The 15,145-nt window shown below is 37.7% G+C and overlaps 1 protein-coding gene across 1 annotated transcript in view; it reads left to right on the top strand.

Annotated features, from left to right (window-relative positions):
• The window catches only part of csmd3b (CUB and Sushi multiple domains 3b), a 420,302-nt gene that overhangs the window by 253,928 nt on the left and 151,229 nt on the right, over nucleotides 1-15,145 (top strand). Inside the window, 7 exon segments of the mRNA XM_058753321.1 lie at nucleotides 287-481; nucleotides 956-1,094; nucleotides 2,158-2,345; nucleotides 2,496-2,684; nucleotides 4,463-4,579; nucleotides 5,275-5,490; nucleotides 5,907-6,095. Of these exon segments, the coding sequence (XP_058609304.1) occupies nucleotides 287-481; nucleotides 956-1,094; nucleotides 2,158-2,345; nucleotides 2,496-2,684; nucleotides 4,463-4,579; nucleotides 5,275-5,490; nucleotides 5,907-6,095 (1,233 nt within the window).

The following is a 15,145-nucleotide window of genomic DNA, read 5'->3' as shown; positions in this document are numbered from 1 at the left end:
AAACAAAGCCTTGAGTGGAAACGTGTCCTGCAAAGTACTACAAATCCTCATTCTTTGAGTGCAGGGTAAATTGAAGTGCACCACCTGGAATGGAGTGTCTTTAAAACTTCTCAACTTTCAACAACCTCGTTTTTAACTCATCCACTTGTTAAAGTGATTTTTTTTTTTTTTTGGTAGTGACATTGTGGTGTCATAAATACTTTGACTACCCAGAAAATCTATGGCGAAAGCCTGTTCATGACACTTCCAATTCTAGATTACTATCTTATGTCATTCTTGCTTCCAGCATTTGGCCATAATGAGTGTCCGGATCCAGGAGTCCCCCTGAACGCCAGACGTTTCGGTGACAGTTTCCAGCTAGGCAGCTCCATCTCGATCATCTGCGAGGATGGCTTCATTAAGACACAGGGAGCAGAAACCATCACTTGTGAGCTCAGCGGTGGCAAGGTGATGTGGAGCGGCCCCATCCCAAAGTGTGAAGGTATTTATTATGGCCAGTTACCACTAGAAGTAGACAGGAGTCCCCAATAAGTGGACAGTTGTGCCTAGTTTTGTATGTGACTCTAAATTGAATAGACAGTCACCTGTGGGTCACAGAGACAGGGGTTAATAGGGCATGTAAACCGGAGGGCATGTGGTGGTGAGCAGCCTGTCATCTGTCGTTAAAATCCTTGTCAATCCCTCGAATTTCGCTCAGCGTGTTTCTAATTATGCAGCAACACTATTCATATGGTCAGAGCAGTAGAGTGACAGACTAACAGTGTCGCCCACCAGCAGTTTTAACACCTTACTGTAAGTTTTGTGGGATTGTAAATATGTAAAATGAGGTATAATGTACAGTCAACTGGTCTTTATTTTTTAACCGGTCGTCTGTCTCAAGTACAGATACAAAAAACAGTGGCTTTATGCAAGTAAACTAAAATGCATCTCTGTTAAACCTCTGTTCTTTCTACAGCTCCCTGTGGAGGCCACTTCTCAGCTCCGAGTGGAGTTATTTTATCTCCTGGGTGGCCTGGTTACTACAAAGATTCGCTCAACTGTGAGTGGGTCATAGAGGCTGAACCGGGACGCTCCATCAAGATCACATTTGAGAAGTATGCTTTTTTTAATTTGAATAGATATTGTTGCTTTTGTACATCTATATAATTAAATGGTTACAACAAAGAAATCTGTATATTGGAAATACACTACCATTAAAAGGTTTAGGGTCAGCAAGTTTTTATTTAGCAAGGATGCACTAAATTGTTTGTTTTTTTGTTTGTTTTTTTGTTTTTGGAAACAAAGCATATGCTGTTCTTGCAAACTTTCTATTGTACAAAAATCCTGAAAAATAAGTATCACGGTTTCCAAAAAAATAGTAAACGGTACAATATTTTTACTCTGTTTTAGCATTGATAATAATTAATGGTCTTGAGCACCAAATCAGCATATGTGACCCTGGACCACAAAACCAGTCTTAAGTCACTGGGGTATATTTGTAGCAATAGCCAAAAATACATTGTGTGGGTCAAAATGATCGATTTTTCTTTTATGCCAATAATCATTAGGATATTAAGTAAAGATCATGTTCCATGAAGATATTTTGTAAATTTCTTACCATAAATATATCAACTTAATTTTTGATTAGTAATATGCATTGCTAAGAACTTCATTTGTACAACTTTAAAGGCGTTTTCCTCAATATTTTGATTTTTTTGCACCCTCAGATTCCTGATTTTCAAATAGTTGCATCTCGGCCAAATATTGTCTGATCATAACAAACCATACATCAATGGAAAGCTTATTTATTCAGCTTTCAGATGATGTTTAAATCTCAATTTCTAAAAATTGACACTTAAGACTGGTTTTGTCGTCCAGGGTCACGTATTAGAATGATTTCTGAACAAACACTGAAGACTTGAGTAATGGCTGCTTTGCCATTACAGGACTAAATGAAAAAAAAACTGTTGTTTTAATTTGCAATAATGTTGCGCAATATTTTACTGTATTTTTGTTGACCAAATAAATCCAGCCTCGGTGAGCATAAGAGACCTTTTTTCAAAAACATTCAAATCCGATTACCGACCTTAAACTTTTCAACAGTAGTGTATATTAAATATGATAAAGTTGTCTCATTGCTGGCAAGGACATTTAATTATTGCCTGTTTTTCCAACCAGATTTCAGACAGAGTTGAATTGTGATTTCCTGGAGCTTCATGATGGGCCCAATCTTCTCTCTCCTCTAATTGGCTCGTTCAACGGCACCCAAGTGCCTCAGTTCCTATTCAGCAGCGGCAACCACCTGTACATGCTTTTCACCACTGACAACAGCCGCTCAAACAGTGGCTTCAAGATCCTGTATGAAAGTAAGTGTACAGTAAACTTTCCACAGTTTCAAAACTTGCCATTTGAAAGCAACTTTCATTAATTTAGAGCACCAGCAGGCAGTAAATACAGTAATTGAAACGCTCTCAAAATACTTTTTTTCTAAGCTTCATCTGTCTCACTATTCCTAGGCGTAACAATAGATGCCTACTCCTGCCTGGATCCAGGGATTCCAGTCAACGGTCTTCGCTATGGTCAGGACTTCTCCATCGGTTCCACCGTGTCCTTTGGCTGTGACTCAGGCTACCGCCTCAGCCACGAAGAGCCATTGGTCTGTGAAAAGAACCATTGGTGGAGCCACCCACTACCCACCTGTGACGGTTAGTCTCCTGAGACATTCGCAGTAAAAAGAGAGCTGTTAATCTTTGTGGCCTACTGATCAATGAAACTGTTTGGTAAAGAAAAAAGGTGACATGTTGATTTACATCTTGAATAAAAGAGGTTCAGAGTCAGTGACAAAAAGGGCTTAATAGACCGTATTACTAAAGCAAGACAGCGCTAAACAGCAGGCTTGTGCTGGCAATGAAACCTCTGCTCAACGCTGGATGAAAGACGTTACCTATGTCTTACCCCGTCAGAGCTCCTTAGGCTGCCTGTCCTTCGGCTATTTGATTACATTCTTTCGCTTTGCCTTCACGAAGGCAGCTAAACTGAAACAATGTGATTCAATGCAAGGCCATTAGCCCGTCGCTGAGGAGGACTCTGAGAGGCAATTTGCTGTGAAGGCTGCTTCAGCTGATAGGAACTGATGCGCTCACCAGATTAGACATCCAGGGGCACTTTTTACTGCGCACAGTCATCTCAGTTCCATGGGCTCTAAATGCAGCATACATTAGAGACATGCACCTGCCTGTACTGCTGTCTCAGGTAGCAGAGGTCTGTCTGATACTGTACATCCATCCTCCACTGAGCACCATGCAGTGTTTAAGAAAAAAGCGTATGAGTACTGATACGAATCAAGCATGCATTTTATGAGGTGAGAGAGAGGTGACGTTTTTGACCAATATTCCAAGAAATAGCTTAGGCTGGTGTGAAAGTCATACTGTTTTTCTTTATACTTCTGATACAAGCAGAACCATTTTTTTTTTTTTTTTTAATTAAGCTCCTTTTTGCATATTTCTTATTTAAATAAAAGCTCCAGTATCCCTGCAACGCTACATAGGAAAAGTGGTTTTGAAAATTGATAGATGGATGGATGGATTTATACAAGCCATGTTGTAAACTGTAAACTGAATGGAGTTATATATAAGAAAAAGGAGGGAAAAGACTCCCTGATTTTAAGATTTTGATAAATTTACAGCTTTATCACTCAAATCCTGATAATGTTACTTGTAATGGAAAGAATTGAATGATATTAAAGTGGGAAAATGCTTTTCTATTAGTGGTCTCAGATTTCTGGACCCCGCTGTATTTGCATATGCTACAGTTCAAATGGTTTGAGTCCGTACAATTTTTTAAATGTTTTTAAAAAGTCTCTAATGCTCAGCAATGCTGCAATTATTGATCAAAAATACAGTAATAACGTGGATATTGTGAAATGTTATTACAATTTAAAGTAACTGTTTTCTATATGAATATATTTCAAAATATAGTTTACTTCCTATGATGGCGAAGCTGAATTACGACAGCCATTACTCCACTTTTCAGAGATCCTTCAGAAATCATTTTAATATACTGATTTGGTGTTGAAAACAGTTGTAACCTAATGAAAACAGAAACCTTTTTTTTTCTTTTTCTTCAGGATTCTTTGATGAAAAGAAAGTTCACATGAGCAGTATTTGTTCGAAATAGAAATAACATTGTAAATGTCTTTACTGTCACTTTTGGTTGTTTAAATGTATCCTTGTGGGAAAACAAAATAATTGTTTTAATTGTTTTATTTAACAATACTGCAGTTGCTATGCAAGTGCTTAGAAGTTTCAATCACAAGGAACTAAGATATAAATGTTAATTCATCTTTGACATTTTAACTTATAAGCCCAGTATATGGGCTGATAGAAGAGTGAAATCCTTTATTCTTATATAGTTCCATTTGCATACATTGAATTTACTGTAGGCGAAAGGTCTGTTTAAATAACCTTCCTCGCTCTGCCTTTAGCACTCTGCGGGGGTGATGTTCGAGGACCTGGAGGTACCATCCTGTCCCCAGGATACCCTGAGGTCTACCCCAGCTCCCTTAACTGCACTTGGACTGTGGAGGTCAGCCATGGCAAAGGTAAAGCAGCAATTGATATACCTTACCTGCAGTTTGTTACCCACTTATTGAAAGGTATATAAGCATTCATTTTGACAGGCCATATGCTGAAGAGTAATATACAAATTGATATCTGGATGAAATCTGGATGAAGCCAGCCGTAGGTACAAACTGTCATGAATACAGATTTAGGTACTTGTCCATGCCCTACTCTGAAATATCATTATACAACCTTTGAGTTCAGAATAATGAAAGTTCCTCTGAATTTTAATTTCCCATGGCTGCTAATGCATATCAATTTTGAAGGCCATTATGTTTAGTGGACAGATCACTTGGAACTAAAAATACACTTTTCTCTTTCTGACACAAAGGCAGAAAAGGGTCAGTATCAAAATTTTCTTTGTTCTACGTGACCTCAGCCAAGGGCCGTTGCTTAAATTCACAGGGCCCGAGAAAAAAGGTTTTAATGAATGGGCCTCCCTTCTCCTGGGTCTAATGAGTGGGATATACCCTTAGTGGGGCCCACAAGTCCCTTTTGCCTTAGATAATGAAGTTGACCCTAATGTGCTTGATCATTCCTTTTACTCTTTTCTTTTTTTGTCAGTTTTTTCTTCCTTCTCCAAGCTCCACCAGACAGTGAATGTCAGAGGTTGACCAAAAACTTGAACTATAATATTAGCCGGTTCCTTTGTGCATTGCTCTTGTTTCCCCAATAGGTGTTCAGTTCACCTTTAACACCTTCCACCTGGAGGATCATCATGACTACCTGCTCATCACTGAGAATGGGAGTTTTGTTCAGCCGCTCGCCCGCCTCACAGGCGCAGAACTGCCCTCGCCCATCAACGCGGGGCTCTATGGCAACTTCAAGGCCCAGCTCCGCTTCATATCTGATTTCTCCATCTCCTACGAAGGGTTCAACATCACATTTTCAGGTGAGGGATATCCTGAGAATAGACCCTCTGAAGGGCACAGGGACGGTAGTTGGGTCCTCTTACAGTTTATACAGTATTTACAGAATCAGACTATTTTCTTATCTATTGTGTGAACATTTTAATATTTTTGTAAAACCCTAATGAGTTGTGATAAAACTACCAATGGTGAATTAAATAAAAATGACTTTCTATTTTAAAAAGAGAAAAAAATTATTAATTTAAAATAATATTAAAAAAGAATGCATGAAAGAAAAATAAAAATAAAAAATAAAATGTATTTAAAAAAATAGAGGCATAATTAAAATCTAAACAAGAAATACAAAAACAACATCTTTTCATGTTCATTATGTTTACCCCAATCCCTAATAAATATTTTTTTTAATGTGTAATCTTTAAACAAATTCTGTTTCCCCCAGAATACAACCTGGAGCCATGCGAGGATCCAGGAGTGCCACATTTCGGGCGGCGTAACGGTTACAGCTTTGGCATCGGAGATACACTTACCTTTTCCTGCAATATGGGCTACCGCCTGGAGGGAGTACCAGAAATCATTTGCCTGGGAGGGGGTCGGCGCATGTGGAGCGCACCTCTGCCAAGGTGTGTTGGTACGTTGTCAGCTGTTTTCATTCATTTAAACTTTTATTCTCTTGATTCATTACCAAATGGCACACCACATGGACATATTGCTGATTCGAAAGAAAGGTAATGCTGACATGTTCACTTTGACTGTCAGCCCAATGACAGAAATGCCTTTAATGATAAACCTGTTTTTATGGGGGATAAGTCAGAGGGGTTCAAACAATGAATGGTTTAAAGGGACAGTTCAACTTAAAATGAAACCTCTGTCATTATTTAGCTACTCTCCCTCATGTCTATTAAAGCTTGTATGACTGTATTCCTCAGTGGAAGACAAAAATCAGTTTTTTTTGAAGAATTCAGTTTCTTTTTAATATAATGCAGGTGTATGAAGACTAAGGCTGTCACAATATTGTTACAATTATTTTAATAATACAAAATAAAAAAGCACAATATATAATTAGTAGCACAATCTTTGAAGAAAGTCATACAGGGTGAAATGAGGGTGAGAATGATGACATGAGCTTCCATTTTCTCCAATAGGACCATGGTCACTTTCTTTGGTTGGCTAAGTCGAGGCTGATTATGATAGAGTAATTGGTTCCTACTGTTTCCCTGGAAACACACAAAGAGTCATCATGTTGCTGTGCAGAGGGGTCACATTTCCATTTTGGTTCCTAGAGCTAATAAACTCCAGGACAGGAGTGGTTTGCCACGCCAAACTTCTTTCACAGTTGCTTTCACAATTCAGCTTGGTTGGCTCCTGCCGAGAGCATTTGGAGTGATTTAGTGCTGCTATTGTCATGTTTCAGTGTTTCTTGATTGTATCTCTCAGTGTATCTTGCTCACCGGCGTCAGTAAGTGACTCCTCGGCAATAAAGCATTCATCAGACGTAGACAGAGTGGGCTGAAGCGGCATCAATTGGAAGTTAGCCATGCATGTCACAAGACAGGGGCATAAACAAAATGGCAATTATAATAATGGAGAACTTTCGGAGGTTTGCTAGTGACTCTACACTTTTCTTTGGTCATGAGGGGTCACCGGCCATTTTTCACATTAATTGAAAAAAGTAATAACTGCATTTATCATGGCTGTTTTTTATTTATATTGTTCTACCCTCAACCAGGAGGTTGTGTCCCCACAATTCTTTCTGTGTTGCATTGTCCAGTGCTAGAAAACTAATCAGTTCTGGAGATCAAGGATCACGTCCAAACAAAGTTAGTACATCCAGTGGCAGATCTATGTATGGACCGCTTCTTGCGGAGGTGGCACTGGGCTTTTTTTTTTCGCTCATTTGCTTGTCACATCGATTAGGCCTGACACAATATCTGATTTTCAATACATGGCCAAAAGAATTCACAATAGCAATATTATTGTGACCTATAAAAATTCTGGAGGAAAAACCAATACTATCAGTCAGATTCATCTTTAACTCTGTTTATTTTGTGTTTTCTCTTTTTTTTTTTAGCCAATGAATCGCACTGAAATATGAGTGTAGGTAGATGGAGAGCTTGTAACCACAACTGTACAAAAGCACACAAAAAGAACCGTAACTTAACCGTAAGAACTTCGTGCAGACTGGGGTGTCTAACACATTTTTCTATTTACAAAAAAACCTCCCACACTGGCGAGCAAACTTTTTTCGAGCATATATAGACTGTCTCACTTTTGTCTGTCATCTCTGACATGGTTTTGTAAAGCAGTAGTAGCTATACACTGCATTGTTGTCTTCTGCTTTTTTTCCGGTTTATAACATGTGGCAACCATCATTAAGGATCAATACCGCCACCTACAGTACTGTAGTATGTTGAAGAGTAAACCACTTCAATATTTCGACCACCGTTCACTGCCATTATTAAACTTGGAAGATCCAGGACATTTTTTTTATATAACTCCAATTGCATTCATCTGAAAGAAGAAAGTCATATACACATAGGATAAAATACACATAGGGTGATAAAATCATGGGGTAATTTTAATTTTTGGGTGAACTATCCCTTTCATCTTTGCCACTTTTTTAATGCCTGATGAGTTTGGAGCTGAGTGTATTTTTAGTTTTGGATTTAAACATACCTTCCACTTGAGGGGAGGTAGACAATGGTGGTGTATTAATCAAAATAACTTGACAGTAACACAAGCCTCAGCTTTCCCTCCCATCCATCACCAATATCGATTTTACATTGCAAAAGAAAAAAAATAAATGTCCTTTTTTAAAATGAGGACAAATGGACCTTCTAGGCAACAATTAGGGCCAGGGGTTAGAATAAGCATGGGTGTTAAACACAATATAGACATAACGGCACAATTTGAACTCCCTCTGACCCTGGGGGTGGGGCTATCTGTTTTGCCTGACCAATGAGTGACAAAGGTTTATTTGTTTTTTCAATTGCATTTGTTGACACTGGTGGCACCGAAATTAAACAGCCTAGCTTTAAACTTTAAAGTTCCTCCAATATGTTTGCTTTAAACAGTAACCTCACAGATCTGTTCAAGGAGAAATATGTTAAAGCCAATGCAGAACCACTGAGAATGAGCCAGCTGTTTTCCACCTTGCCTTCTTTAATCTATTCCTTAAACTGAATTTTTTATGCTGGTAAAGTCTCCTGCAGCATCCGATCTTTCTCTTATAATGCTATTAATCATATGCGGGTGACGTTTATGAGTTGAGTCAAGCCTGTTCAATGGGTTGCAATAAGAATTACATTATCTGATCACGTTACACTTTTTCTCAATCGGAGACCACAGGGCATCTTCCCCGACACATACTTACTGTTAATGTGAAGTTAATCACTTAACTTGAGTGTTAACACATATTATGCAAGACAAGGTGCTGCTTTTGTATGGTTGAGATTATGCTGTGATAAATCAGTATTACATCTCCATTTTAGCAGGCATGAGGTTTATGATGTTAAGCACCTTGGGATTTTCAAGTAAAGCACTCACACAGATGGTTTGTTTTATAGACAAGATTTGAATAGATTAAGAATGTCTATTTGTACCATGGTAATCACATTATAAGTAGTGACTTTGTATGTGTGGAAGGTATTCATTTGCCAGCGGTCCAGATGTTGTGAAACATGAAGATATTAGTATCTTTGTATAACCTCAGGCAGTGGTCTAAAGAATGGGAAGCTGCCCACAAAGGCCACATTTCAATTAAAGTCATAATGCAAACATAATGCAGAGTTGTATAATGCATTCAGTGATGATCATGTGCTTTGAACAAATATCCAAGGCTAAATTTCTCAGATGTATTCAGTTTAGTTTAATTGATTTGTATGGAGCTTTTCACAATACAATTTGTGTCAAAGGCGCTTTACAATGATTGCTTTCTTACAAACTCTGCGATAAGCAAGCAAATGGCAACAGTGCCAGAAACTTACTTAAGAACTCTTAAGTGCATGAGGAAGAAACCTTGGAAAGAGCCAAGGGTTTAAGGTCAGCATGACCCCATCAGCCCCTGCTGATAGATATTTTAAATGCATCATTTAGAAGCACAAAGCATCGTTCTTCAAAAATAAATTTTATTTATTTATTTTACTTATGGCATGGACATTTTTCCCTTGATATTTTGATTATAAATGGTTGTTTTTTGCTAGCTCTAGTCACTAGTGAAGGGATTGAGACAGAAGTAAGCCAGTCATTGATTTCAATATTTGTTAATTTGTTGCTTACACTTTTAGAAATAAAGGTACAAAAGCTGTCACTGGGGTGGTACCTTTTCAAAAGGTACACTTTTGTACCTATTAGGTTCAAATATGTACACTTTAAGTACTAATATGTACCTTTAAGGTACCAAAATGGACCCTTTAGGTACAAGCATGTACCTTTTGAAAAGGTACCGCCCCAGTGACAGCTTTTGTACCTTTATTTCTGAGAGTGTATAAGTACTATAATGATTATAATGACTAATAATAAATTAGTACTGTGTGTCATGTAAAATAAGGAGGATGTTGTGTTAATGTGAAAATGTGTAGAGTTGATGGTAGATATTTTATGTAGTACTTGTATTAATAAAGTTATTATTAGCAGTATCATTATTCATTTACTAGGGCTGGACAGATGGAGTGTACATTCATTGTTTCCATGATCACATGGAAATGTTTTATTTCTTGCTTAAAAAAACAAATAAAAAAATGATGCAGCGTAGCTCAATCTAAACATTCTGCTTACCTCATAAAAATTATGCTTTAGAATGTGTCAAATTGCTGATTTGCATGCTGGTATGTATTCATCATAGCCAAAGGCACGGATTGATAAATTGTGTTTCTGAGGGGAGTTGCAGTCCAGTCACATGACTCAGTATATGATGACATGCTTTATGAATGTATAATCGCCTTATCAATAATTCATGCGAAACCATCACTCATATCATTCGTAATTCATAATGTATTCTAAACTTTAATTGCAGCTGTGAAAAACTGTTCAATATGTTGATCCCCATCGATCTAGCTGGCAAAACTTTCATGACCATCTCGTTTTCCACCATTCGTTCATTCCTTTTTCACTGTAGAGGAAAGTTTTATCATTAGCATAGATATTAAAACTGTATTTTTAAGGCTTCTTTGTTGCAAGCTATATCTTACAGGGCACGTCTTGTACATTTTTAATGCATTCGGCTTCAGTGCTTCAACTGCAAATGCCAAGGAGAGACATTAACTGAATCCTCGTGATTAAAGCACTGCTTGAGTTTCTCATTTGGAAATGGACTTCAACAGTTCTGTCTTACTTGTAAAAAAAAGTTTTGTGCCAATGATACGGTGCTAACGGTGAAATTAATATATATGTATTCCCTGAGTGGGTGATTGAAGATGCTCTTAAACATTCAAACTCAAAATGTATCATTTATTCTTAATGTTTTATCTGTAATTTGTGTATTTTGCAAAGCTGTGAGAGAGTGTGTATTGAGACATGGTTCTCTTAAGAGAATCAAAAGACAATTTCTGCTGTAAAAGGGATAAAAGCAGTTGCATTCTGTCTGGAGAAAGGCCTGTAGGCCTGTATATTGCTGATGGAGAGAAACAGCGCAAACTTGCAAAAACTGTGCAGTTGTAGGATAGCGATGCTTATTGTGCAATTGGAGCTACTAACGTGTCATGTATGCTTTTGTTAATTTAGCAAAGAAATATATTATTGAATTGATCGTTGTCATACAGTAGAATGTTTTTCCAGGTTATATGTTATGGATTCATTACATCTTTGCAATATGACAAAATGAAAGCATTTCATATTTGCATCCAGAACACTAATCCATACTGAGGGGGCCAAAAGTCTGAGACCGCACTGGAAATATGTTATTCATAATTAAATATAAATGTAACCTGGGACAATGGAAAGTTTTAAGAAAAATATATATATATTTTAATTAAAAATTTATTAAGAAATATTTAAGATTCTGCATTTTTTCCAGGTCCTTAATTAAATAAGCAAATACTGTACATCACATTAGCCCCTTTTACACATTGTAAATTACCTTCAAATTACCCAATTAACTTTTCCAGTAAATACACAAATATGCATTCCATCCTTTTACCAGTAAATTATGTTCACACATCAGTACCAAAATACTGGTAAATTCTGTGATGTCATTTATCAGAAGTCATATTTAAATGCTGCACTGTTTTCTTCATCCACATGGATGAGGAGAAGCACATTAATTTCGCTATCTGTGGGATGATCACACAAAACATGTTTTTGCTCTTAAAAACACAATATGCATAATAGTTACTTTAGTATGCAGTAGTAACTGAGGAGCTGCAGTGCTGATGAATAGAAAAGAAGGCAAGGTCTCAAGTGCAAGACGCAGTGTTACGGTCATGCATTTATCTAGGACATATAGAAATACTATTAAAAGCAGCACCGCTTACGGCCTAAAGCAGACTTCTTATGTCAGTGCATCTTATCTTGTACATGCTCATACCATTAATCATTTTCTTTGTTCACACATAGAATCACACCGTTAATTTACTGGTAACGTTACAACGGAAAACTGCCAGAACTGATTTACTGGTATTTTTGAAAAGATTCTGTTCACACATGATTTCTAAACGCTAATTTACCAGTAAAGACTATGTGTGAAAGGGGCTAATGACTATGGAAGCTCCTATGTGCAAAGGTCAGATTTCTTTGCTCTACAGCAAAAATATTTTTACTAGTGGCTTTAGAGTTTCTTCCCACTGCATATTTCTGTCACGCTAAACTGCATAGTACCCTAAATGTGCAGCTCATTATGGAGCAATGCATTTTGATCAAAAATAGTTCTCATACCAACATCTTGTTATGGAGAAAATAAAAATGTTCATATGCTGTTGAGACTGAGAACTGCTGGACTTTCAAGGCAACCAGAAGGACTATTCAGCAGAAAACAATCAATGAGCGATTAGGCAATCATGTGTTGGAGGAGATACTGTACATTGTTTTGTTCTGAGCATTAAACATTGCAGTCAGTCCGTTTTGTATTGATGTCTTTCAGATACTTCACCCAGCAGGGTTTTTAACTTTCGTACAATGTCTTTCAATGTCAGTTGCCTGTCTTTTGTCTTTTCAATACAACAGCCTCTTCCTCGGACTCTTCCTCTCCTCTCTCTACGCAGTCCACAGAGACAAGTGCACAGCTCTCCTCTAATCAGTATAATTGGGTTACAATGCAGTTAGAGTGAACTTTAGGCCTATCAAGCTTATGGAAAATGTCAATATTGCTCCCTTTAATATTCTGTCATCTGACAACGGGCTTGGGTAGCTGTGACTTCACTTTTGTGTCGGACTCCCTGAGGGGTTTAGAATGGCAAAATCTCATCTTGTGCCGCATTAAGCAGTTTACCTTTAATTTAGGAATAAAAGGATAACAAAAGGATTTCCACTGATTATCATCGGGGAAAAAAAATGTCTCTGCCAGCTTAATCTATCCTAGTGCTCAGTAAGGACAATACAAGGAATTGTGAGGAAAGCATGGATGGCAAGATCTGTCTGTCATTTCTGTTCTGTTCTGTTCTGTTACATCCATCCATCCATCCATCCATCCATCCATCCATCTATCCTTGTCTTTCTATCTTTCTGTCTGTCTGTATATGATTCTACATACAGGTGCTGGTCATATAATTAGAATATCATCAAAAAGTTGATTTATTTCACTAATTCCATTCAAAAAGTGAAACTTGTATATTATATTCATTCATTACACACAGACTGATATATTTCAAATGTTTATTTCTTTTCATTTTGATGATTAGAGCTTACAGCTCATGAAAGTCAAAAATCAGTATCTCAAAATATTAGAATATTTACATTTGAGTTTGAATAAATGACCATCCCTACAGTATAAATTCTGGGTATCTCTTGTTCTTTGAAACCACAATAATGGGGAAGACTGCTGACTTGGCAATGATCCAGAAGACGAACATTGACACCCTCCACAAAGAGGGTAAGTCACAGAAGGTCATTACTGAAAGGTGTGGCTGTTTACAGAGTGCTGTATCAAAGCATATTAAATGCAAAGTTGACTGGAAGGAAGAATTTGGGTAGGAAAAGGTGCACAAGCAACAGGGATGACTGCAAGTTTGAGAATACAGTCAAGAAAAGCTGATTCAAACACTTGGGAGAGCTTCACAAGGAGAGAACTGAAGCTGGAGTCAGTGCATCAAGAGTCACCACGCTCAGACGTCTTCAGGAAAAGGGCTACCAAGCCACTTCTGAACCAGAGACAACGTCAGAAGCATCTTAACTGGGCTGTGGAGAAAAAGAACTGGACTGTTGCTCAGTGGTCCAAAGTCCTCTTTTCAGATTTAAGTAAATTTTACATTTAATTTGGAAATCAAGGTCCCAGAGTCTGAAGGAAGAGTGGAGAGGCACAGAATCCATGTTGCTTGAAGTCCAGTGTGAAGTTTCCACAGTCTGTGATGATTTGGGCTGTCATGTCATCTGCTGGTGTTGGTCCACTGTGTTTTCTGATGTCCACAGTCAACGCAGCCATCTACCAGGAAATGTTAGAGCACTTCATGCTTCCTTCTGTTGACAAGCTTTATGGAGATGCTGATTTCATTTTCCAGCAGGACTTGGCACCTGCACACACTGCCAAAGGTACCAAAAGCTGGTTCAATGACCATAGTGTTACTGTGCTTGATTGGCCAGCAAACTCGCCTGACCTGAACCCCATAGAGAATCTATGGGGTATTGTCAAGAGGAAGATGAGAGACACCAGACCCAACAATGCAGATGAGCTGAATGCCACTATCAGAGCAACCTGGGCTCTCAAAACACCTGAGCAGTGTCACAGACTGATCGACTCCACGCCACGCCGCATTGCTGCAGTAATTTACATTTACATTTACATTTATGCATTTAGCAGACGCTTTTATCCAAAGCGACTTACATTGCATTCAAGTTACAGTTTTTTTTTACATTTTTTTTATCAGCTCTTGCTTTCCCCTGGGAATCGAACCCGTGATCTTGGCGTTGCTAGTGCCATGCTCTACCATTTGAGCTACAGGAAAGCTGTAATGCTCATACTTTTCATTTTCATACTTTTCAGTTGGCCAGGATTTCTAAAAATCCTTTCTTTGTATTGGTCTTAAGTAATATTCTAATATTTTGAGATACTGATTTTTGACTTTCATGAGCTGTAAGCTCTAATCATCAAAATTAAAAGAAATAAACATTTGAAATATATCAGTCTGTGTGTAATGAATGAATATAATATACAAGTTTCACTTTTTGAATGGAATTAGTGAAATAAATCAACTTTTTGATGATATTCTAATTATATGACCAGCACCTGTATTTGTCCCAGAGTTGCCAAGTCTATAGTTTTCCTGTGGAATTGGGCTAGTTTTATACTGCTGCCATGGGCTGTTTTTTTAATTTATTTTATTTTATTTTTTTTTAGTCTCTAGTTTGTGCGATTTTGACATGATTATGGTGATTTTTGATGCAATTTTGACAGCCCGTTTCCCCCAGAATTTGATTGGGCTAGTTTCTGTCGTGATTGGACTACTTTTGGGTAGTAGTTGAGCTGGTTTTGTTACACAGACCTGGCAACCCTGATCTGTCCATCCGTTTGCACGAGTAAATAAAAACATTAGG

The sequence above is a fragment of the Onychostoma macrolepis genome, chromosome 19 (genome assembly GCF_012432095.1).
Source record: "Onychostoma macrolepis isolate SWU-2019 chromosome 19, ASM1243209v1, whole genome shotgun sequence".
NCBI lineage: Eukaryota > Metazoa > Chordata > Actinopteri > Cypriniformes > Cyprinidae > Onychostoma > Onychostoma macrolepis.
Note: the sequence above shows the minus strand (reverse complement) of the source record. Positions and strands in the feature narration are given on the sequence as shown.